A 26604-nucleotide genomic window follows, 5' to 3' on the forward strand; every position below is an offset into this window, starting at 1 on the left:
ACTCGACGGGCTCCCATTAATTCTTACCTGAGCAGGAGTACCTCCAAGACCACTCGACTGGATCCCATTAATTCTTACCTGAGCAGAAGTACCTCCAAGACCTCTCGACTGGATCCCATTAATTCTTACCTGAGCAGAAGTACCTCCAAGACCACTCGACTGGATTCCATTAATTCTTGCCTGAGCAGGAGTACCTCCAAGACTACTCGACTGGCTCCCATTAATTCTTACCTGAGCAGGAGTACTTCCAAGACCACTCGATGAGCCCCAAATAATTCTTACCTGAGCAGGAGTACCTCCAAGACCACTCGACGAGCTCCAAATAATTCTTACCTGAGCAGGAGTACCTCCAAGACCACTAGATGAGCTCCCTCCACCAGTTGTTCCGGTTGTCCATTGTATCAGGTTATAGTTGAACATAACAAATGAGTATCTTCCGTCAGTCACCAGGATGCATTGAAACGTACATCTTTAAAAAGAAAAACACGTAAACTGAAATATTCCAAATAAGTGTGATTATCAAACAATGAAATCAAATTATTTTGAAAATAAATACTAGGCTGTTAACCAATCTAATAAAAAAAATCTTTCTTATATGTCACCGACGCGACATATAAGAAGACTGGAGCGATTAGAGATCGGTTTTTCATTATATTGCTTGTTACTGATAATTAAAAATGTTAATATTTTGTTGTGTAAAAAGTAAAATTACAAAAATACTGAACACCGAGGAAAACTCAAAACGGAAAGTCCCTAATCAAATGGCAAAATCAAATGATAAAACAAGGCACTGGGAAATATATGTTGAGATGAATTTAATTTATATTGTCATTTTTATAAATTTTCTATTTGCCAAAGTATCAAATATTCGAAATACTAAGGATTTTCTTTTCCAAGACATAGTTTACCTTAACCGTATTTTGCACAATCTTTAGGAATTTTGGATCCTCAATGCTCTTCAACTTTGTACTTGTTTGGCTTTCTATTTTGATCTGAGCGTTACTGATGAGTCTTATGTAGACGAAACGCGCGTCTGTGTATTAAATTATAAGCCTGATACCTTTGATAACTATATATATCCTATATGCAGGTTAAGTTGGTATATTGCTACTTAGTTGAGGGAAATTGATAATTTCAAAATCAATAGTCTCGTTTGTCATAGATTCTCGTACTGAGATGACAGGTATGTCAAATTCTTTACCAGAATCCCTGTTTGTTGTTTCTTAAATTTTCAGTTCTTGTGGATATATTAATGAAACCCAATCAGAAATGTTCTGATTGTTAATGGAAAGAACATCATCAATATATCTGAAAGTGAAATTAAATTATATGGGTTTTTTTTATCTTTTTTTTTTACCAGTGTCTGAAGGAACTCCGATTTATATGAAAATAAAAAGAGATCGGCAGTTCGTTTTCATAGGATTGCCGACAATTTGTTGAAAAAGTCTACCTCCAAATTCAAATACAAATATGTTGTAAACAAGAAACTCTAGCATACTGATCACTTGTTCCTCTGTGTATCATGTTTTCTCTTTTTTTCACTATCAACAAAATAATACATAGTAATAATAAAAGTAATAAATGTATAGCGTATGCTACCATTTTTATGTTGAAAGGCATTGTGGATTGAACTGTTTCTTTCAGGCGATGTTTCATGTTCACACTGAGAATGGTGGTATATATAGAGTTGAAATATCAAAAGTTTTTATAGAACTAATTTCAGAGATTTAGAATTATCCAGAAGTTGTTTAGAATATTTAAGAATCCAGATATGGTTGCTAGTAAACAGTTTCACAGTATTTCTGAAGACCCTCTTTCGCTGTGGACAGATTTTTGTCAACCTAATTGACAATTCTTTAGTGGAATATGCAGATTAGATTGCAATGTACCGTTGTTTGTACATAATTTTGTGTAAGTTTGTCATATATACTTAACCAATAACTCAGATATGTAAGTACATTATTTTGGTTCAAGAAAGAATGAAAATTGAATGCAATCATTTTTCCGTTAATTTACTTAATTGCTATGCGTTGAGTTCGGTTTTTTGTTAAGAAGGATTGATTGTTTCTATCGCGTTTAACCTATATTGACCAACTTGTTTTTACCAGACCCTGAACCCAAGGAAAAGTATTTTCATACTTTCGTTTGTCCTAAAGCATCAGCTCCGTAAAAACCAACTCTGTCCCACGTTGTACTGAACATCCAGCTCGAATTAAATGTTGACTGCTGTGGAAAAGTAGTTCGTATATCACTAGAAGCGCGGCCAAGTAACGCTATGTTATTTGTTTCCCTGTACCAGATATCGCCTACTGTTCTTGTGTCTACATCCGCCCAGTACGGCGCTATGATTCTAGCATTTTGTTGGAATGGAAAAGACTCCGGGGTATAGCTGGCTAGTGCCGAAATAAAAGTTAAATCTCCGTTTGTGTTCACCTACAAAAATGTATTATGTTTTATGAGTTTGATTGAAACTAAAGTTAAATAAAATAAAAAACGAATTCAAAGGTAAATTGAACAAGGGGGAAATTCCATAAAAGTTGACAAAATTAAACGTTATCAATCATTGGCACTAGTGAAAAACATCTGTAATTTATCTGGTATGTTAGAGACATTTTTAAGAAAATGATAGGTCAAACCTGGTTCAAAGCTAGCTGAATGATTTATTACTATTAAACAACGGTATACTACTGTTGCTTTAATTCAATAACTCCACACTTGGATGACAGTTGTTTATAGTTGTTTATAGTTCTTAAATTCTTTATTATAAAATACATGAATATATGCGTTACACTCATGTCTACTCAATACATTCGAAGTAAAGTCGCAATTTGTTTCCCTTAATCTACATCCAATACGACGTCGTGTATTAACAAAACAAGATAACGCTTAACGTATTTCGGATATTGCTTAAGGCAACACTGTTTTTAAAGCAGATACAGGCTGAGATCTGATGAAAATATACCTTATGATGAAAACAAAGTGCTGTTTTTACAAATTGGTTAATTTTGGAATATTTGCGTCAGTACTATCATATCAAAGGGTAGTGATACCAATATAAGTTAATGTAAATTAAAATAAAAGTGTGAATCAAATTATTTATCTAATTCATAAACCGTAATAATAAATAAAAAGTTTTAGTGTACTTTCTGTGGCGAAATTATTACCATGATATCAAATATTATGAGCTGCATTTAATGCATATGATATTGACTTCAGTGTTAAATATTGATAAAAGTAGAAGAGTGACGAGATGAATTTCTAAAAAAAAAGTCAGATCTCACCAGTTTTAAACAAAAGAAATGTTTTCTCGCTATTGAATGCTGCTTGCAGTCTATAGTTACCTACCATTGTAGCTTTATTTCCATTATTACATTGGTTGCAATGAATTGCATTGATTTCCCAGTGGAATATAAACCAATAACTTTACATTTGAATATAAACGTGTGACCGAACAACACTGTTAATAAACTCATCCGCTACGCGCATTCGTGAATTAATGTGTTGTTCGGTCACACGTTGAATATTTTTCTCTATTTGAATTCTTTAATTAGTTCTACTATAAATATTGCCTGAAAGACAACAACATTTGTAAAATGGTCCTTATGATAGTCTGTGTCGATACTTACAAAAAGTGTTCTTTCACTGTGATTGAAAAACGGAAACGCCGTAGTTATATAAATTTCATCAGAGCTTCCGTCGTCGTTTTTGTGGAGTTTGCTGTCACCATAAGAAGAACCATACGGGTAAAACATTCCCAGTGGAATGCATACGTTTGTATGAATCAGTACATTCACACAAAACGACCATAGAAATAAACTGTTCGTGGTTTTCATGTTAATTTAAAATGTAACATACAGACTAAAGTATAGTATATATATGGCTGGACTGAAAAATTACATATCAACCAATTAAAACTCTTTTAGACGAAAAATTATTAACTTAGCAGTGGGGGGTATTTCTCCTACTCCGAGGAAAGCATGCACAAAATCATTCTTGGAAAACTTTTATACTAATTCATGGAAAAAAGCAGTTCTTGACTATACATATAATTCTAAAGACATAGTTCCCACGATTGCTTTGTTTTCAACTGTTATAAAGATTTATGATATGACTTGCATCGTGTCAAATTATATTTGATTAGCCTAAACTTCCTTTTTTACTGAACAGAAGATATGAAAGAAATGATATAAAGTTTAAATTAATGCAAAACAATAAATCAAGTTCCCAAATTATACCTCTAATAAAACACTAAAGTGTCAAATATAAATAAAAGTTTAGATTAAAATTAAACTTATGACATTCCTCATACAACGTTGGTAATCTAAATACAACGACGGAAAAGGCAGAAAAAACTAAAATTCTAATAATCAAAAATGTCATTAAAGAAACAGTATATGCATATATGATGTTTGTACAATAATGGTGGACTCTGTTCCGATTAAACTATTGTGTCATTAAGCAAGTGGTAAATTTAACCGACGGTATATATTTCTTTGCAGTCAAAATATTATACGTATGGATAGGTAAAATATTAAAAAAAAACAATGATGTTTTTCTTGCTTTTTCGCGATAAAATTGTTCAAGTTGAATTGTTCCTTAGAACTATGTTGAACCGTTGAGATAAAAACACTACAAGTCTAGAAAGATCTTTATGCTAAGAAATGATACATATGCTGATAGAATGCCGACATAAGGGTCTTAAGTTCCTACACAACACCATATATTGACACTTGTACCATATTTTGATCAGCTGTCAAAAACATCAATGGAGACATACAATTAAAGCCTATTGTGGTTTCATTATTTACTTAAGCAGCATATCAAATTTTGGTAAATTGATGAAAGTTTTATTTTCGTTAGTATTTGAATGTGTATTTTTGCAAAAGTTTATATAAAAAGCATTTAAGAATAACTACGTAGTCGAACATTTGAATTTTGGTTAACCTATACCCACGTATTTCATGGAGGTCTGTACCAGAAGAATCGAAAAGGATCCAGGTTTAATCGCTTATTTTCTACAGACAAAAATGCCTGTATCAAGTCAGAAATATGACAATTGTTTTTTTTTTCAATTCATTTTACGTTTTGAATGTTAGCATGTGTTCCGTAGTTTTTTTTCTGCCACAGCATTTTCTCAGAAAAAAAACATCAAGCTATAGAAAAACAACGACTAAATGGATGTTTTCTAATAGATTGATATATTTTCTAGTGCAAGTATTTATAAGCTTTCAACGAACGATCAAAGGAAATTAACGACATTGAATTAAGAACATTTACCATTCACTAAATACATGGAAACTATGAGATTACTGGATACCAAATTCCAAAGACACACAAATCAATGAATGTGTTTGTAGATAGATGTGTTTGTGTTCTGTTAAATTGTTCCTTTTAAAGTTGTAATACGATGCTGACTGATGTACCCATATTTTGATTATTTTATTTATTGTGTCTGTTTAGTTAACGCATCAATGTAAATATAACGGAATTTGATGAGACTGTCATCGAAGTGAGAGGGTTAGCGATATAAAATCAGGTTTAATCCACCATTTTCTACATTTGAAAATGCCTGTACCAAGTCAGGAATATGACAGTTCTTGTCCTTTCGTTTTTGATGCGTTTTGTTATTTGATTTTGCCATGTGATTATGGACTTTCCGAATAGAATAAAAGTCAGTATTTTTGTGATTTTACTTTTTCCTCTATTGTTTTCTTTTTAGGGGGTTTCTAATGAAGCTATCAAACCAAATATTTGTTCAGTCTTTAGTTTTTCGTTTAGTGATTTTGTTAATGTTATTTTTGTTTGCCTTTTCGTAGTTTTTATTTTGTATGTATCTGGGATGGTTTTGCTGGATTATCTTAAACTAACGAATTTCGAATGTCATTATTTTACTTCGCCACTTTTTTCTGCATATTTGCAAATAACAAAATATTCATAACAAAGTGTGTAGACAAGAGAGGAACACAAAAACATGCCGATATTTTTTTCCAATTTAGTATTAGTTTATTCTTAGTATAGACCCAACTTTTAAAACCCTGTTTTTTGTTCTATTCCAATTTTGTAGCTCGAATAAGAAACAATATCCAACTTGAATGTGTGTTAAATACACCAACGCCTTTGTAAAACAAAAAATGAAGGAATACCTTTATGTCTGAACTTGTTAAAAAAAAAGATGTCTTTTTTATAAAGAAACTAAAGGGACAGTTATCTCACGAAAGAAAGAGATTTTCCTTGAATGTTTGGTACTATATCATTAGTACCCCCTGAAACTGTAATCTGCTGTCACATAACAAACATGTATTAAATCGAACAAATCATGGACAGAATATTTACCCTGTTTAGATATTGTAGATAAATAAAACACATTAAAAGAATAAACAATGATCTTCAATTCAATATCCGGACATGTATCTATGATACTATGACCAAAGTAAAAATGAAATAATGTGGAAGTTTATGAGACACCATTCCAAACATTAAATGAAAACCTAAAATCAGTAATTTTCCTACAGACTAAAACTGAGCTACTAAGAAAGATCTAGGTTACATATTGATTAAACGGTGGTAAATATATATCTTTGGTTTTATCAGGATTGAAGAATAATACACAGAAAAAAATAAAAAGAATAAAATCACATACATGACAAAACCGATCAAAAAACAAAAACGAATATCTCCCAACAATATTATTGTCCATCGAACAATGATTGAACATCTAACGCAAAATCAAAACTTTTTGAAAATATAGTCATCAATCAAATAAACAAAAATAGACTGAAACTAATACTACATGCTGCAAAATGTAATTTTTAAATGGTGGACCGTCCATAAACATTAACAGATTAATATGAACAGACAATAAACAGAACTAAGCGTTAGACAATACAACTTTCTATTACGACCTTAATGTAAACTGTAAACACAGAAAAATGGAACAATATCAACTTCTATTCTATATCCATCTATGTAGAATCTCATATTCACGTCTCTGCATTTCTACTTCAACTGAACTCGAGATAGTAAAGGATATCAAACCATTAAATCGTCAAATATGTATGACACTCCCGGTTTTTAGTTGAGTTCGTGTTGTTTTTTAATTATTATTGATGTAAATGTCCTTTGGTTTTGTGAGTCTTTGTTTACTCCTTGGTTTTGATTGTTATTGTCTTAGATGAAATGTCGTCTACACTTACTTTTATAAAATCACTTATTTTCATCTTTAGGTGCCAGTCTTGTATTACAACTCCAGTTTCCGATGCATGTCAAAACATGGAGAAAAACAAAATAGTCCATTTTTTTTTTCTGAATTTTTTTCTGGACTCAATTTTTTCTGTTTGATTATAGATTTATTCTGAATTTAAACATATATATAGCTTTTAAAAAAATCTTACATCTTTTTGGGGGATATCAATCCATGAAGGTGGAAGGATATCATGTTAACTGAAAGTGGTGCAGCCTAGTAAAAACAGCAAACAGAAAGTAGAAAAAAATGTCTTGACTTCAGGGTAACGTTTCTTTTATATTCTTCGTGGCATGACCCACTTTTTTTTCGATTAACATGCAATTTTTTTTCTATGTAGCATTTTTTATTTTTTTATTTTCAAAGATCAGCTGTTTTGTATGTAAGCCTATGGAGCAGTCAATTACAAGACTGCAACCGTAATGTTTTTTATCATTCTTATCGTTATGTTTCATTTTTTGTATGCGTAATTTACTGATTTATTGATACGGACTCGGTTAAATTTAAGATGTTTTCTGAAGTATTATACATTATATATGTTGTAAACCAAACGTTTTTATCACTTATTTGTAATTGTTTAAGAAAAAAGAAGTGAAACAAGTGACTGCTATGATGAAGTTCGTATGGTTAGTGATGATGGATCCTGAAATGCCTTACATAGACGACATAAAGTAACCGATTAGCAGAACATAGACACAAGTAAAATCACAAAAATACTGAACTCAGAGAAAGTCCATAACCACATAGCAAAATCAAATGACAAAAACACATAAAAAACGAATGGACAAGAACTGTCATATTCCTGACTTGGTACAGGCATTTTCAAATGTAGAAAATGGTGGATTAAACCTGGTTTGAAAGCCCTAAACCTCTCACTTTGATGACAGTCTCATCAAATTCTGTTATATTTACAATGATGCGTGAGCTAAACAGACATAAAAGATAAAATAGTCAATATATAGTAACCAATTTGCAGAACATTTTTTTTATATAAAAAAAATACATAACATTATCATACAGTTTTAAGATAATTCAAAGTAACACCCACATTTTCAAGACTGACTGTCCTACAAGTCTGTTTGCTTTTGTCAGGTTTTATGAACATTCCTTTTTTGAATATTTGCCTTTGACATGTTGGAAATCGATGTTTTGTTATACGTTTTAATTAGACAAATCAAAAGGTTTTGTTCAGTCTTCAGATGAAAAAAAGAAAATATTAACATAAACAGTACACATTTTACTGATGTTCTAGAAAAAAAAACCAAATGAAAATCCTTAACCTAATATAACATGTATAAGCGTTGCAGAGCAGGTAAAACAATAAAGGCTAAAAAGGTTTAAAAAAATGATCAGACTATCAATTGCAAACCAACATTCTGATAACATATAAATTGATCATCATTGGTGTCATCATATTGTTCAAAAGAATGTGAATTCAAAAGATATTCTTCCAAAGTAATATTTGTATATTCATGTAGCTGACACGTTATCATGTAACCTAAATATATATTAATCTAGGCCGTCAGGTTTTTTTTTCGTTTTAATGGTTGACATTTTTTTTCTGTCAGGACCTTGTAGAGCTGACTTGTAGTTTGGGATTTCTCATTATTGAAGGATGTGACATGTGATTGCTTGTATCCATGTCATTTGAACTCTCGTTTTAAGTTGTCTCATTTGAATTCATACAACAGTTTATTATTTGTATAAGAAAAATGAATAGAAATTGAATGAGTGTGATAGGTCTACGAAACAAAAATAGAGGTGACCAACACAGCAAACTGACCCTAATAAATAACGGAAAAAGGAGATGATTTCAGCTTCAATTGTGAAATTTCCATTTATATTCAGCAAAATTCCTAGAGTGCATTCATATGTAGTATATATCTCCTAGTTGATACTATATTCCAAATATAGAAAATAAGAAGATGGTGTATGATTTCCAATGAGACAACTTCTCACAAGCGGCAAAATGAACAGAAGCTATCGGTCACCGTACGGCCTTAAACAATTATGAGCGCCCATACCGCACATTTTAATTCGTATACAAAATAATGACCAAAAGCCAAATATGTTACAGCAACAAACGACAACCGCCGTATAACAGGCTCCTGAATTGGGACAGGCACATACAGAATGTGGCGGAGTAAAAATTTACGGATTGATTTTAACATACATAAATAAAATACAAAACGTGTTTGTTAAAGTGAGATATGTTTTTTTTTTGTATTTCTTTATTAAATATTTGTTTGGTTTTTTCGTTCTGATTGAGATTTTGACACGGGGATGACTGCTATACCCCTATTTTGACAATTTGTTCACGCATGATTGTCAATACATGTATAATGAAATTAGATGCAACTGCAATACAAGAGAAAGGTTTATTGCTATAAAACTAGGTTCAATCCACCATTTTTTACATAAGAAAATCCCTCTACCAAGTCAGGAATATGACAGTTGTTATCCATTCGTTAAATGTGTTTTGTCTTCTGATTTTGCCAATTGATTAGGGACTTTCCTTTTTGAATTGCTGCTGAGTTCAGTATTTTACCTTTTACACTGTCTAGTAATGTTGTGGGGACCTTTATAGCTTGTTGTTCAGTGTGAGCGAAGGCTCAGTGTTGAATACCGTACCTTGATCTTTAATGGTTTACTTTTATAATCGGACATGGCTGGAGAGTTGTCTCATTGGCCCTCTGTAACAAACTCCATTTATTTAATTATATATATTGATTTCACATAGGACTATATTTTTTGTTAGGGCTTATTTTCATTAACACCGGACTATATAGTCAAGTAGACCTTTCATGTGTATCACGTGATTAGGCACCTATTGAAATTTCACAGGTGAGATTCAAATCAGTCGACACATGGCCATTAAGTAAAGCACGCGCTTGTGCTGAGTCTAGAGTTGGTAAAAATAGCAGTTGGGTATTACAATTGTCAGTATGGGACATGGATATCCCAAGGCGTATTATAACAGCACTCAGGTAAGACATTTTTACTTATTTATATAGTTCACTGAGGTCTATTTTGCTGTCGAGATAATATTCTTTACTCGAGGCCCTGAATGTCCGAATAATCGCTATATCATGCAAATGTTATATAAATTAAGTAATTTTGGGGTTTAATATTTATTTTGCAGGGATTTTTATGCCCGGTTTTAGTGTGCGTACAACACGTAGTAAATACCGTCCACTGGTCGATGATATACGGTGTCGGAGATACAAATGGTGTATTATTTGTAATATGGTTACAACTCGATGTTTGCTGATATCAATTACAACGCCTGTAGTCGGTGAAATTATTCGTTAGAAATATTCAAAGAATCAAATATATGTTTAAGGTTCATCATAACAAACGGACAAATATGACTGTATTTACATGCCGAAAACTACTCTGTGTACAGACTTACCTGTGAAGTTGGAAAAGTTTTAATGCCTGGCATCCACTAGATATATCAAAGGTAAATGTATTTTGCGTTTCAGAAAGATAAAATCTCTTTTCGATTTTGATGGGCATTTTTTTTCCTTCATGCATAAGGTGTGAAAATTAACTAAGTTGGGGTATAACTTTGAGATGCTCCCTCCGGTAAAAAAACTGGTTTGGGTTTGTATTTTTTTGATTGTCCTTAATGGACATGGACACACAGGTATCTTTACAAATATAGTGAGTTAAAGAGTTTATCTGAGTCAGTGAGTGGAAAGTATCGAAGTAATTCAGGTGTTTGTTTATTTTTACACCTTCTACAGAAAAGAAAAAAAAATGCCAATCAAAAACCAAGAAAGATTTTTTCTTTCTTAAACACAAAATGCATTTGACTTTTATATATCTAGTGTATGCTAGGCCTGTAAACTTTCAAAACAGCACAGGTAAGTCTGTACACAGAGTAGTTTTTGAGGTGAAAATACGGCAATATTTGTCCATTTGTTATGATGAACCTTAACGAATCCAGCAGTCCGTGCAGTATTATCCAGTTTCAAGTCGTCATTGCTCATTTGAATTTAGCATTGCAGTAATAGTATAAAATCTAGTGTTCTTTTCTTCAATTTGGAATCAACCCAAAATGTGTCAAATAGTTATTTTCTGTCCGTAATATTCAAGGAGAACAACCCAAAGTTGTTCTACAGTACGTGTAACGTTCAAACTTTACCGGGAAGTGTGCAGAGTTGATGGAGGTGTGAGGTCTGCAATGTTAGGGTCTTACGACTTAATGTGTGTTTATATATATATATATATATTGTAATGGATGGTGACACTTTAAGAAATAAATCTTATCTTATCTTATCTATGTAATTGTTTACTTTCATTTTGTTTATTTCATAATATTATATTTAGTTCTGTTTTGTGTGTGTTTATTTAGTTATATTTGCATTTATCTTACCTCCTACAAATTTCTAGGAATATGATTGGTTAAAAGCGTCTTGGTGGAGACCGTGTAAATTTTATATTAGTTTAGTAGGGAGGCGGGGCTTAGTTCATACACGGTAAGTAGTGGTGTAACGTCTTTTTTATAAAAACAAAACGGCACTGAGAAAAAATCTAAAAGGTTTCAATATACGAAAAAATTGATGATTAAGATGAAAATAAATTCGTAAAACACTTTAAACCTAACAAGTTGTTATTGTTGGCATCTGTTAATCTGTTACTGTAGGATCAATGGAAGTAGCTAGATACTTAATGCTAACAGTATTGAAGACTTGTTCATTTTGATAGGTCACTATTCTTAACTTCATATGTTAAGATAGTCGGTAAGATAAATTCGTTACATAGTGTGCTAGTGATATATGGGGTCAGTAAATTCCATATGGGGATTCGAGCTTCGCTCTAACCCCATATATCCGGCATAAGGTCACTAGCACACTATGCAACTAATAGTATTCATTTCATAATTTCATTTATGTTGATATACTTTACTTTTGTTTTGTTTATTAAATCTATATTCTAAATCTAGTTTGGTATAACATTGGCCACTTGACAATCAAAGAACTGACTTCTTTACACCCTCATATCACATCTTCCTATATATATCTTAGACTTAAATCAAAAACTTGTGTGTTATCATGACTTCTTGTTAGATGGTTTTTGCTTATATAATACACATATTGTTGATACGTCATGTTAACTCCAGCATAATTTCGTTAATCTCTTGGAACTTTTAGCTTTTAGCTTACGTTTTGGTTTGCTTTTCTCAATTTTACTCACAGGCGTTTGATTTCTAGAACGATTTTTATCAAATATATCATAATATCCAGAAGCTGACGTTTTCTTATATTAATATTTTTACTAATTCATAAATTATCTCATTGTTATGAATTTCCGCTGTAACCACTGGTTTTTTTGGACACACAATTGTGTATTTCTCTGTCCTGATTGTTCTTGGATTTATTTGTACTGTATTCCTGTTATAATGTTGTCATCAAGTGGGAGATAAGGCCAAGTTCAATCCACTAATTTTTTTTTAAATGTCTGTACCAATACCAGAGAAAAAGAAGAACAAGAAACAACCTCACTGTTAAAATATACAATACCAAAGAATTGAATATTCTGAACGTAAACAGGTCTTTATCTATCGCAGTGTATAATTTGACAATTAACAGAAATACTGTGCATAACTGAAAAATCAATTGTGCAGACTTTTAAAAAACTGTTAAGATCTATTCATAATTTGTTTACTAGAGTATAGACATATTATTAACACCCTGCTTACGGTGTGTATGATTCCTGCCTCATTCTCTATGTATGATATATATGAACGTTATCATTGTATAAATCGTAAATCATTGATACACTTAAAAGATTGTCTATGAGAAAACCATGCAATATGCCAAAAATTGTCCGGAAGCTAGTTTCGAAATATAATGTTATGTGACATGTATCTGGAAGGCTACCTTGTAGGGACTCTGTCTACACCATCAAAAGTGCAAATATTTGATTGTATTTTTAGAAATAAGCAATTCTATTTTTTAAACACATCCAAGCATTGGCACAAGCATTTTCCTATGAAAAAATGGCCATCTTTGTAATTGTTTTTTTGTCATTTTTATAACAAATGTAGTAATTTTCTTTGACAGAATGCAAGTTAAACATGTTTTCAACTGCATAAAATGGTTTTTACCGTCAAATGTTATGAATTGGCATCATGCCAACTTTTGAAAAATGATTGGTACAGAGAGGTTGATGCTGCTTACTGTTTTCAATAGTAAATAATTTGCAAGATAACACCTGAATTTTGTTTCTGTTGTGCTTTTTTATGTTTCATAAGGTTGATATCTTCAGAATCTGTAAGCTTTTGCTTTGCAAATAAGTTTTGATGACATTTTGAGCATGTCAAAAAATCTAAAATTTTAACGAAAAAAAAGAAGAATTTCAGGCAGAATATATTATTAAACAAACTCCTCAATTTTATCTAAAAGTTACTGGTATATAGAAAATAATTAAAGACAAAAATTATAAACACAATATTATTTTTTTTAACATCAAAATTGAGAAATTCAAGGGTTTTAGATAAATTTAATTATAAAAATATTTTTCCTATCTTAATCCCATATAGTATTCATCAGGACATAACAGTTATAATTTCAAATATTTATTTGGTAGATATATTTGATTTAATAATTTCAAACTTAATCTTAAATTTCTGTCTGTACAGAAAAATTAAGACAAAACCTTCATGGTGCCCAAGTAAAAAAAATGATTTACCTCCCCTGATTGTACTCTTTAATGTTTACATTGGAGACAAAATGGAACCACATCTTCTGCTGTATTTCATTGACAATCTGTAATTATGTAATTAATGCATAACTATGCAATATGAGAAAAAGAATGAAATGAAATGTACATTTGCTTATAAATCTGAATGTGGACAATCATTGCATTATGCTTCAAATATCCTGTGTATCCCTATAACCAAATGTGACAAACCCACAAGTACCCATTTACGTAGTCTTGGGTGTAACTCCACGGACTATGAACTACCAGAAGGGGTTTTAATACTGTACAGAAGTGGGATATTTTCAATAGACTGTTCGTCATGTGACATTTACATATGCCCGAAACACAGGGATGATTTTGGAATATATTGGAGGCGTCAAACAAGAAAGTGCCAGTCACCTACACATCCAGACCAGAGTGTTGCAAAACCAAGCAGAGGCATACCAGCATCAGTATGCAAAGAGCTATGGATGACAAAGAGAATATCTCTGCCAGTTGGTTCAGGTACAAATTTATAGTATGATTTAAAAGTGTGATCAAATTTCTTTAGATAAAACTTTGTATGGAAAAGGGGGAGGGGTGGTTATACATGTAAATGCACTTCATGTGAAATAGTCAATTTAATAAAAATTCTCACAAAACATTAAATGCATAAAAAAAATATTTGGGAGGAGATATTCTGAGACCATTTTTTGGGGTGGTGGTTGTAGATTGGGGAGATTGGGGATGGGGGTGATTGCTACATTTACTATGCATATGTCAACACAGATTGGTACAAATGTACATGTTAACAGTTAAGCTTGAATTGGTCTGGCAGAAACAAATCAGTATATATGCATGGCAAAGAAATCAAAATGTAAAGGAACAGTGCTTTTATTCATTTTATAGTCATTGCTTAGGCTATCAACACAGATCAACAGAAACTATCACCTCACTGCAGGTGTAAGATAGACCGAGCACTGGTTAGAGCAGAATCAATTGAAAACTGACTCACAACAACTGTGAATTGATGAATCAAGCCATCAAATAATATTGATAAACCAGGTGCTCCGCAGGGCGCAGCTTTATACGACCCCAGTGGTTGAACCCTGAACAGTTAGGGCAAATTTGGTCACAATATTCAAGCTTGATTCTATTTGAATTTGGATTGTGATTAAATTTTTGACATATTATAGGTTTTTGTCACAAAATTAATGTGGTCAAAGATCTAACAAATCTATTGCACAATACTGTGCAATTGAAGATTTCTTCTTGAAACTTTGAAATTTGAAAAAATTATAAAAAAAAAGAAAGCCCTTCAAAAAATTTATCAAATCAGCAGACGGTGTTATTCGAGAAATATGTACTACGGTCACTACAACTAGTAACTTAAGCGCAACTCCAGTTTTTGTGGGGGTTCCTGTTCCTCATGATCAGTCTTTAGTTTCAAATGTTGTCGTTTGTAGACTAGACTATGGATTTTGGTTGTTTACCGTTTTATTTCCATGGAATTGTTATTTTATTTTCAATGAATGAGTTTGACAATCCCTTTGGTATCTTCTCTTTTCATAATATTTACTTATGTTGGATCGGCACTTCTCTGGTGAACTAACAGCTCCCGCAGTAACAATTTACAAAGATTTTAATCCAAATGTGTTCTCGAATCAGAATATGAGTCACTAAATCAGCAATACTTTTCATAGAACTATAGCTAAACAAATCACTAGATACCTACTGTATCTGTGTTTAAAAAGTTATCCACATAAGTATACTCGTGAAATGCTAACGAGATCCTGGTCAAATGTAAGAACACTGTTCAGGAAAACCGTAATATTTGTACCTAATAACAGATATAACACGAGATATATAAGGTTTCATGTATGTTTAAGGAAATCTATATGTTAAAATTAAATCGGAGTAAACAAAATCTTCCACATAACGTATTTGTAACTTTAAGGAAGATGTTTCCCCACATTTATTAAAAAGAGACAGATCTAGGTAACAAAAAATAGGTATACTAAACTCATGAGCCTTAAAAGGAGCAAAACCACGTGCGTCGACAGGATAACAGTCTCTTGTGATGCATGTAACAACCACCATGCAAAACAACTATCAGTCAAAATATCACAATCGGGTATAGGACACAATTGATAAATAACCAGACGATAATGCTGGTAAAAAAAATCGAGGCCGACAAAATATGTCGCTAGTGAGTGAAAAGATCGTATCGGCCATCCTACGTAATGTTGATTTCCGTCATTCTTCCTTTACACTCTTTTGGAGCAGGTTTTTTTAGGACTACATCCATGCACCCATGAGTACATACATTATAAATCATTTGATTTCTTATTCATGTTTACGAATATGTATCTTTTATTCAAATACTTCGCTCCTGTAGCACGAACGACAGCTCTGTTCTCTTATACAAACTTTTTTCAAACAATTTCTGCGTATTGTGATTTGAACTAACATTTTATCGAATTTCATTATTGAACTATTGCAAAAATGTATGAACATTCGACAGTGTAGAACGACTTTCGACTATTGACCACAACATATTTGTACCTTGCTCCCCAAAATTTGAAATGTATAATATTTCCCAAACGACAAAGCACTACAGGCTTCAGTAAACAATTCAGATTACATTACACAGACAAAAACAAATGACGTATACGAACAGCCATTACTAAATTGGGATCCTTGGACAAGATGACCGCAAACACGAACTAAAACAATGTTTTAATATGAATTTTACCGCTTTTAAGTTGTAAAATAATTTATTATATGTTTTAAATATTTAGTCTGTTTTGTTTGCTCATACATACTTGTCAATATAAGAAATTCTATTCGAAGTAAAAGATGTATCTAGCTATAAAACAAAGTCTTATCCACCATTTTTGACACAAGGAAATGCCTGTAACATGTTCGGAATGTGACAATTGTTTTTCATTCGTTTGATGTGTTTGAGTAATACATAGTATAAACAATGAATCATAGTAAACATGCAGATCAAATTTATTCGTCATAGTGTGCTAATTTACGTTTTTTGATTGAGTTAAGCCTTCCAATTGATATTTTATCGTGTGGTTTTCTATGTTGTGATGTTATGCTATTGTTTCAGAAAAAGGGAGAAGGTTTGGTACCATTAAAACGTTTAATCCCGCTGAAAATATTTGCACCTGTCCTAAGTCAGGAATCTTATGTACAGTAGTTGTCGTTTGTTTATGTAATTTATACGTGTTTCTCGTTTCTCGGTGTTTTTTTTTTTATATAGATTAGACACATATCAAGAAATCAACGCCACTTTGCTTATTTGAATATTATACTAATGAAATCGGATACGGGTCACGGAAATTATATTGAAATGATAGGGAATTTTGAAAAAAATGTCTATTTTAACTTTAATTTAAGTGATAGACAGGTTGCCGGGGCAGAAAATAAATATTCACAGCAATATACACCATTTAAACGAAACATAATGACTGTTGTTGCAAAAATCAAGGTTCCTGGGCTATTTTAAAATTTGAAGCGAGAGGCATTTAACATTGCAGTATAAAATACTGGCTAAAATGGCTGAAACGTCAAATTTGCAAACATCGTGTTGAAAATTAACTGACAAGTTCATTAGAAAAACAGGTTGCCGGGGTGAAATTTGAAACTTGAATGTCCAAAGAATAAGCAAGTCCAAACCTTGTATGTGTAGTCGTTGAACTTTAGGTTCCCACGTGAAGTGAAAATGCCCCTATTTCAAGAAGAATAAACTCACGAAAAAGCGAAAAAATCACTAAATTCACGTTCATAGTTTTGATTTTGATCGCCTGACAACTTTACGGAAATATCAAAGTGATTATAAACAAGGACTCTGTGACGGGCAATTTATAATATCCGTGTTTCAAAGATTTTAATGATATCAAGCCAGTCCAGTTCAAACTATTATTACGTGGTACAATTCTCATTTACATATTATGAATATTAATTAAAAAAGCACTACTAATTTCTGGCTATGCGTTGATTTTCCCGTTTGAATGGTTTTACACCAGTAATTTTGGGGCCCTTTATAGCTTTTTGTTCGGTGGGAGCCAAGGCTCCGTGTTGGAGGCCGTTCATTGACCTATAATGGTTTAATTTTCTAAATTGGCATTCGGATGGAGAGTTGTCTCATTGGCACTCACACCACATCTTCCTATATCTATGAATAAAATATCGGTAAATCTGGAAAGTGGATATGTTATTCCTATAATTCATCCGAATTAAGTTAACAATCATAAACAACACCAAAGTTATTTTATACAGGACAGCAAACTATAGCAACAATTGAGCTTCAAGCTGATAGCCTGTTTATTTAATGTGGATGCACAACGTGAAAAGGATGTGGTACGCTTTTCAAAGAATATCAAATCGGTTGTTGTTCATAGAAAATATGTCAATTAAACTTTGCATATTAAACGGCAAGAAATTTATCGTCCATCATTTATGTAATGTCATGTTTTAGTCAGACAAACATCATAGCATTCGGTTTCTCTACTGAAGATGTTTTGGGTTGTTGTGGTTGTAGTACTGCTGGTTTTACTTTGACAATGTGTTTGGTTTTACGTTTGCATCTGAAATGAAAATCAAAACATATTTGTTTACAGTTTATGTTTATAACAAGGCCAAGCATTTTATAACAATAAAATACATGTGGGAGCAGGACACACCATACATGTACATGAACGCTACAATCAAATGCATACAGCTTGTTGTAGATGTACAGAATGAACAAATCCGTTTACTGCATGTTTACTGTATTTCGGAGGGAAGCTGTTAAAGTTTAAAGCTTCAGTATTTTTCCGACGAAAATGGTTGATTACATCTGGTTATATAGCTAGCCACCCCCCTTTTTTCACAATACCTCTTCCCACTTCCTGTCACGTAATGTTGTCATTTTATTGATAATTTTAACATTGCCATATAAGCGGGAGGTTTGGCTAGCCATACAATGAAATTCAATCCACCATTTGTTCTTAAAAAGTCCAAATGTCGTGTACCAAGTCATGAATATGGCAGCTATTATCACATAGGCCGTTTCTATTTATGTTGCCCTTTGTTTTTGTAACAGTGCATTGTTTCTGTTGTTCCTTTTATTTCCTCTTAAAGTTGACGTGTTTTCCTCTGGTTTGGTTTGTGACCCGGATTTGTTTCAGTTAAATAGATTTGTGACTATTGAGCAGCGGTATACTACTATTGCCATTATATGGGACAGTTATTTATAGTCCTGTCACATTGAAATCAAAATCGCAACAGAAACCTCCTACAAAAAATTGGTGACGATCTAAGATGCTCGAAGAACAAGTTGCGTTTATTTACATTTTATTTGTGTTAGTCTACTTCAAGTTGTAAAATACCAAACATTATTTCAATATTATATAAAGTGAGGTTTTTTTTGGTAATTCATTCAAGTTCTCATTTCTTTTCAAATATGTTATAATTTAACAATTGATTCACTACTGTTTGTCTAACGTTAAGTTGAAAATATGTAATGCATTTTCCTTTTGACTGTTCGGTATAAATTTCAGTACAATGTACAATCATTTTAACAATCAATCAATTAATACAAAGCCTTCTTCAAATAGATTGATATATCCACGTTAACCATAATTTAATAGTTGCAATACATTATTTAGTTAATCTTCATAATATATCGATTATTGTTAGATGGCTTAATTGCTAAATGTTTCTTTGATAGATATACTTACGTAAACATACAAATATAACAGGATATTGTAAACAAAACTACAGATGCTAAGGTTAATGTAATGATAGCCCAGGTCTTCACTGCAATGAACATATTTGTTTATACTTTGCGAATATGGAAATGTTGTCATTCATGCTTCTAAATTTTGTTATTTAAGGAATGACTGTAATATTTTTTCTGTCTATGAAGAAATAACATAAAAAATGTGGTGCACACTGAAAAACGCGCGAAGCGGGTTATTTAACAATGTGCACCACATTTTTTATGTTATTTCGAATATACTGACAAAATATTACAGTCATTTCTTATAATTTAATTCTAGATTACATTTTAAACCGGCGTTAATTATGAAAAAAACGTTGATGACAAAATTGTGTCTATGATATGATAAACAAGACGACGTCAGCCAATCAGAAGACGCCTTACATCCAAAATTAAATTATTGTGTTTTATTCATTATAATGATGGAAAAAAGAGTTTTTAATCACGATTTCCCCTACAATCTCGGGCCATTTTTCATTAAAAGAAAAATAAATCAACATATATGCCCAACGTCAGTGTCGTCCCTTACTTTTGATTTTTTTTTTATTTATTTACAAAACAACGAACGGACGAACAGACAAAGTGAAATCTAAAGGGTCCTTAGAAGTCTTAATTGATTAAATAAAATCAAAATAAAGGTTTTATTTCGCGATTGTTTTGTAAAATGCTGTCAAAATGGAATTGACCTCACAACTCCCTAATATGTTTGGGGCAAGGTCGAGACAAACCAGTATATTTTCTGTGGTTTTAATTTTTTTTATCTAGCTGTCTAGTTAAATGCTTTAAGACCAAGTTATATAGTATAGCAGCAATGTACCTTTACTGTGTTCATATTCGACTTTAACATAATGATGGTGGATTTCACTCTTCTATTACCTTTCATAAAAACGCACCAACGACCTTGATATAAAACGACAGCAGCGATTAAAAATAGGTGGTATTCAAATCAAACTAAGTGAAATCCAAATCAAGTACGAACTTGAAGGTAAGAATGATAAGAAAGTAAATGTGATGAAAATTTAAAACTGCACATTACAATTCAACATCCAGACTTCAATGTATCTATTAACCTATGCATAATAAAACGTGTAACCAGGTACTCCGCAGGGCGCAGTAGACTGCAGATTTTGAACCCTGAACTATTGGGGCAAGTATGGACACAACATTCAAGCTCGATACAGCTCTGAATTTGGATTGTAATCACATTTTAGACATAATATAAGTTTCTGACACAAAACAAATGTCATGATCTTACAAATCTATAACACAACATTGTGCAATAAGAGATGTCTTCTTCAAAATTTTCAAACATTTGGAATTTGAAAAATTTGGAAATAAAAATGAAAACTACTACCACCCCTCTTTTTTTGCAAAAAAACCTGACATTCCTAAATACATAATTTACAAAAAGTGTATGGGAGGTATATCTGAACATACATAACATTGTATGTTAAATGTTTTTGAATTACCTCCCTAACAGTGCTTTTAAATTGTCTTATTTGTCCATCGACCAGAAAAACCTTGTTTTCCCCCTGTTTTGCCCCTAATTCCAAAACATTTTGAGCCAAAATCCGCCAAAAGCCAATGCTTACCATCCCTTCATGATATGGAAACTTGTGGAATAATTTCAGAGAGATTCGTACACTTAAACACAAGTTATTGTTTGAAAACTGCAAAAATGCTCATTTTGAGCCCCCTTTTTGGCCCCTAAATACTTAACTATTAGGACCATAACCCCAAAAAATCAATCCCAACCTTCCTTTAGTGGTATTGAACCTTCTGGTAAAAATTTATAGAGATCTAATCACTTAAACTAAAGTTATTGTCCGGAAACAAAATGCGTCTTCGGACGACGACGACGCAGACGACGACGACATGATAGCATTATACGACGCAAAAAAAATTAAAAATGGAAATCGTTAAAATACCGCAAAAATACTCAAATGGTATCAGCTAGCGAAAAGTAAAATCACAAAATTACTGAAATCCAAGGAAAATTCAAGAGGAAAGTCCATAATCAAATAGCAAAATCAAAGGCTCAACACATCAAACGAATGGATAACAACTGTCATATTCCTGACATGGTATAAGCATGTTCTTATGTAGAAAATTGTGGATTTAATCTGGTTTTAAAGCTAGCTAAATCTCTCACTTGTATGACAGTCGCATCAAACTCCATTATATTGACAATGATGTGTGAACAAACTGTAAAAACAAATATGTAATAAAGTAGCACAAAATGGTATATAGACCATGCATTGGTACTTATTAACATTTTTCATCCCAATTTATAAGATAGGTTGCTGCTAAAGACTTCCAAAATCATTGCTACATTGAAAGCGATTGATAGCGATTAATGTTGTCAGTGTTTATGGACATCTCCCTTTTTGAATTGCCATTGGAGCTCGGTACCTTTTCTTTACTTTTTTCTTTATTTATAAATGGTTAAATGTTAAGTCAGGAATTTCGTTACAACACGTTTCTCATAGATACAACACGTTTTTCATAGAAACAACACGTTTTTCATAGATACAACATGTTTTCCATAGATACAATAATTTGGTTAGGAAGTTTGGCAGTACCAATTGTTTTAGCTATGTTGTTTTACATCCTAATTCTTATGCCGATTTGTTCATAAAGCCCATAAATGCGGATACTATCCATGTTAAGTCATTAATCTTTTGAATAAACCTATTCTCAAAGGCTATCATTTCAACAGCGTAGTGAAATCTTTGGATAATGTTTTTCTCGGTACTACCATTGATTTAATTTGTATTTGATATTTACACTTTATATGTATAGTTACTCATGATCCTACATCCTTTCGTAAAGTTACTCATGATCCATTCGAGACTGATTTTTTTGGCATTTCACCAGATTTTGCATTTCTAAGACTGTTTATGACATCCTGATACTTAATCCATTGGATGTATATTGATTGGTACTAAAGTCTGGGCAAACATGATTTATTCGTTAATTGTAAATGTCTTTGAACTAGTTCTCAGTTACTTCGAGTACTCTAACATCGGTGCTTTGTGTCAATGGTTTTATGTGATTTGGTTTATTTCTGCCCCATACCCAGGTAAGCAATTTGCAACTAATGTTTACTGTTTTTTTTTCTTATCTTGTGCCATAGCACCAGGTTTGGGGAGATTGAGCATTCAAAAACATGTTTAATCTGTTACATCCTTTATGTGCCTATCCCAAGTCAGGAGTTTGTAATTTAGTGGTTGGTATAAGTTAAATTCCGTCATATATGTTTTTCATATATTGTATTGAATGAAATAGGCCGTTAGCTTTCACGTTTACATTGTTTTGCATGTTTGTTTTATATTTGACGTGTACGGTTACCTAAAACTTCTTTTTTTATGTCGTTATTTGAAAACTCTCAGATTGTTGTCGCATTGTCATTTTTTACAATTTTTATGTGATCATTAATTGATAGCAGCAATAAGATATACGTGAATTAATCCATATGATTGAAATTAAGAAAAAAAAACTTTTTGCCGTGATTGATGATAAGAGTACTGTTTGTGACAATTGGAACCTATCCGAAGTATTATTAAGTTAACATTGGGTCTATACAAAAGGAAGGCAAACTATACCAAGCGACATACATCTTTTAAAACGAATAGGTTAGAACAAACAAACTGTCCTTGCAACAATTCACCCTATGGAAAGAGATACAAGGTAAGCAAAAGGTATCATTGCGGAAATAGATGTACTCCATACGCAGGTAATGCTTGAACTTATTCTGACGAGCAGTAAAACCAATGGAGTTAATAGTTGAATCACTTCTATTGTTGTATTCTTACTTTTTGTGAACTTATTCTGACGAGCAGTAAAACCAATGGAGTTAATAGTTGAATCACTTCTATTGTTGTATTCTTACTTTTTGTGCATCTTTTCCCATGAAATAATAAAACACATTCACAAACGAAGTCATTGACTCTGTCCACACAGTATCCATATAGACATGGTTCTTTTGCACAATCATTTGTATCTGGCAAAATAAATAATAGGAATATGACGGACACTGTTATTAATGATTTTAATTTTGAAATTATCAATTTCCCCCACCTTAGTAGTAATATACCAACTTCACCTGCATAAGGAATATACATTTCCCAACTTATTAGGTATTCAAGAGCTTGCAGCTCCTATTCAGACTTTGTAAAACGTCACCAGTGTCTGAGCAGAAAGTTGATGAACCAGGGGTATGTCAAAGAACGTCTCGTCCTTTTTCTAAAAAAAGTTCATCGGAAGATACCCAGAACTTGTTAATGAATATTCCGTATCAACTTCACAAATAATACAAGATAGTCTTGAAGTATAAATTTTGCGTACTGACGTTGGTTATCATCTTAATAACGTGTAATAGTATTATTTTATTTGTCTTTATTAATATTACTTGTACTGTTTTTTGAGATATTCTTTTGAGTGACTCTGTGGTTATGTAAAACATCATACTTTGAACGACAAAATTATTTCATTTATTAATATTACTTTTACTTATGGATCTTGACATACTATGAATGACAAAACTATTTTATTCAATAATACTACTTTTTCTGTTAAGTCTGTTTTTTTATGATAAACATTTGACGTGAAACTGTACTTATGTATCCCGTCATACTTTGAACCACACAACTATTTTATTAATTATTATAAATACTTTTACTGTTAAATCTGTTGTCTGTTATATCTACTTAACGTGACTCTGAATTTATGTATGCCGTCATACTTTGAACGACAAAATTATTTTTATGTCTACCTGTGCGAATTTCAAACGCGCAATTTTACACCAGTACTGAAAACCTTCTATCCTTTATTGGTAGACTTTACATAGATAAATTAAGTCGTATAAGAAAAACAAACTGAGTATGTTAAATTTGATGTATGCCTTTTTGTGCTTCTTCGTTACATTTGTTGTTTTTGTAGTGATATTAAGATGATAACACAATATTGACTGCTGTACCCCTATTTTTGACATTTTTTACTTTTTGAGTATGTTTGTTTTGTTCATGCATCGTTGACAATGTAATGGAATTTGATACGACTGTCATACAAGTGAGAGGTTTAGCTAGCTATAAAACAAGGTTCAATCCACCATTTTCTACAATAGAGAATGCCTGTACCAAGTCAGGAATATGACAGTTGTTATCCATTCGTTTGATGTGTTTGGACTTTTGATTTTGCCTTTTGATTTTGGATTTTCCTTTTTGAATTTTCCTCGGAGTTCAGTATTTTTGTGTTTTTACTTTTTATATATATGCGTCGTTCTCATTTAATATATTTTATATATTTTATAGATGAAATTGTTACGTTTTATTGTAAACAAAATTAAACTTTCTAAAATCTTATAAGGCAGGAAATAAGTTGAATTTTAAACATTGACCGGGTTTGTAAAAGTTAAGCTGTTGCGATTTAAGATTGATTATATAATCAGTGCTTATGTCCGCTTTATTTGAAAGAAAATTGAAATCATAATAAAAGCGACAAATCAACATATTTAACAAGGTTGTATTCCTTAAATAATGGTCTATTTTCAAAAGACATATTTATTGTAATGTTTTCAAGTTGGTTGAGGCCTTTTGACGTGAACCGAATTAAATAATTAATTAACACCATTTCCCTCACAATTACCTTGAACTTCATCTTTAGAAAGTAGCATAATTTGCAAAATATTTAAAACGATTTCTCTTTTTTTAAAACGTACCGATTTGACAATGCATTCCTTCGTATCCAGGGTCGCACAAACATATATGTCGGTTACCTATAGGAAGACAAGTTCCATTCTGACATAGGTCACGTAAACAGTTGGACTTCATGCGCATTCCAGTAATTCCGAACCCTGAATAATAAGGGTAAATAATTGAGAATATGTTATCTTATGTAGATCAATTATTATAACAAATGGTGCAAACAAAGTGACAAAGACTAATTAGTGATAACAGTTCACGGGCATTTGTTAACCAATTCCTTAAAGATTGCTAACAAATCACCAAATATACCGTTAAGATAGCAAAAACGGGGGATGTTATTTAAATTATTTTCCAGTGCATTTAAATGCTGCAATGTTTTCGTCACTGTTTTTGTTATCCAAACAATAATTATTATTTTTAAATCCTTTTGATAATTAGGTATTGAAACTATGTTCTTAAACATTCTCAAGTTAAAATATACCATAAAAATTAAACTCTTAAACAGCAATAATAATAAAATAACTCAACAAACTGAATAAACAAGAGACCGTGAAATGTCTATCATTTCTTCATGATAAGTATGTTGTTGTTCCTGCGGGCAAATCATAAATCCTTCATGGCTTCAATGAACATTACATTGAACAACAAATCGGAGAACTTACCTTGTTTGTATTGGATACATATAGTAAGCTTCACAAAATTTCGTACAAACAACGGTACATGGCCGGCTAATCTGCATATTCCACTTAAGAATTGTCCATTAGATTGACTAAAATTATGTTAAAGTTGTTCTTCAGAAAAACTGTGAACTGTTTGCTCGCGTAGTGGTATTAACCATATGTGGATTCTTAAAAACTCTAAAGAACTTCTAGATAATTTTTAATCTTGGTCTTTTTCTGAAATTAGTTCTATCAAAACTTTTGAATTTTCAACCCTGGGTACCACCATTCCCCATGTGAAATTGTAAAATTGCTTGAAAGAGATAGTTCACAATGCCTTTCAACATAAAAATGGTAGCATACGATATAATTGTATTACTAAGGCATATTTTGATAATAATGAACAAAAGGGTAGAACATGCTGCACAGAGGAACAAGTGCTGGAGTTTCTTATCAACAACATATTTGTTGAATTTGGAGTTATGTTTTTTTCAACAAATTGTCGACATTCCTAAGGAAACGAACTATGCGCCT

At 32.0% G+C, this 26604-nt stretch overlaps 1 protein-coding gene across 1 annotated transcript in view; it reads right to left on the bottom strand.

The window, feature by feature from the left end:
- The window catches only part of LOC143081097 (sushi, nidogen and EGF-like domain-containing protein 1), a 55382-nt gene extending 29289 nt beyond the window's left edge, over positions 1 to 26093 (bottom strand). Inside the window, exons 1-2 of the mRNA XM_076257333.1 lie at positions 26074 to 26093; positions 334 to 469 (exon numbers count right to left, since the gene is read on the bottom strand). Of these exons, the coding sequence (XP_076113448.1) occupies positions 334 to 469; positions 26074 to 26093 (156 nt within the window). The remainder of the gene's footprint in view (positions 1 to 333; positions 470 to 26073) is intronic.
- Between the last annotated feature and the right edge of the window lie 511 nt (positions 26094 to 26604).

The sequence above is a fragment of the Mytilus galloprovincialis genome, chromosome 6 (genome assembly GCF_965363235.1).
Source record: "Mytilus galloprovincialis chromosome 6, xbMytGall1.hap1.1, whole genome shotgun sequence".
NCBI classification, from domain to species: Eukaryota; Metazoa; Mollusca; class Bivalvia; order Mytilida; family Mytilidae; genus Mytilus; species Mytilus galloprovincialis.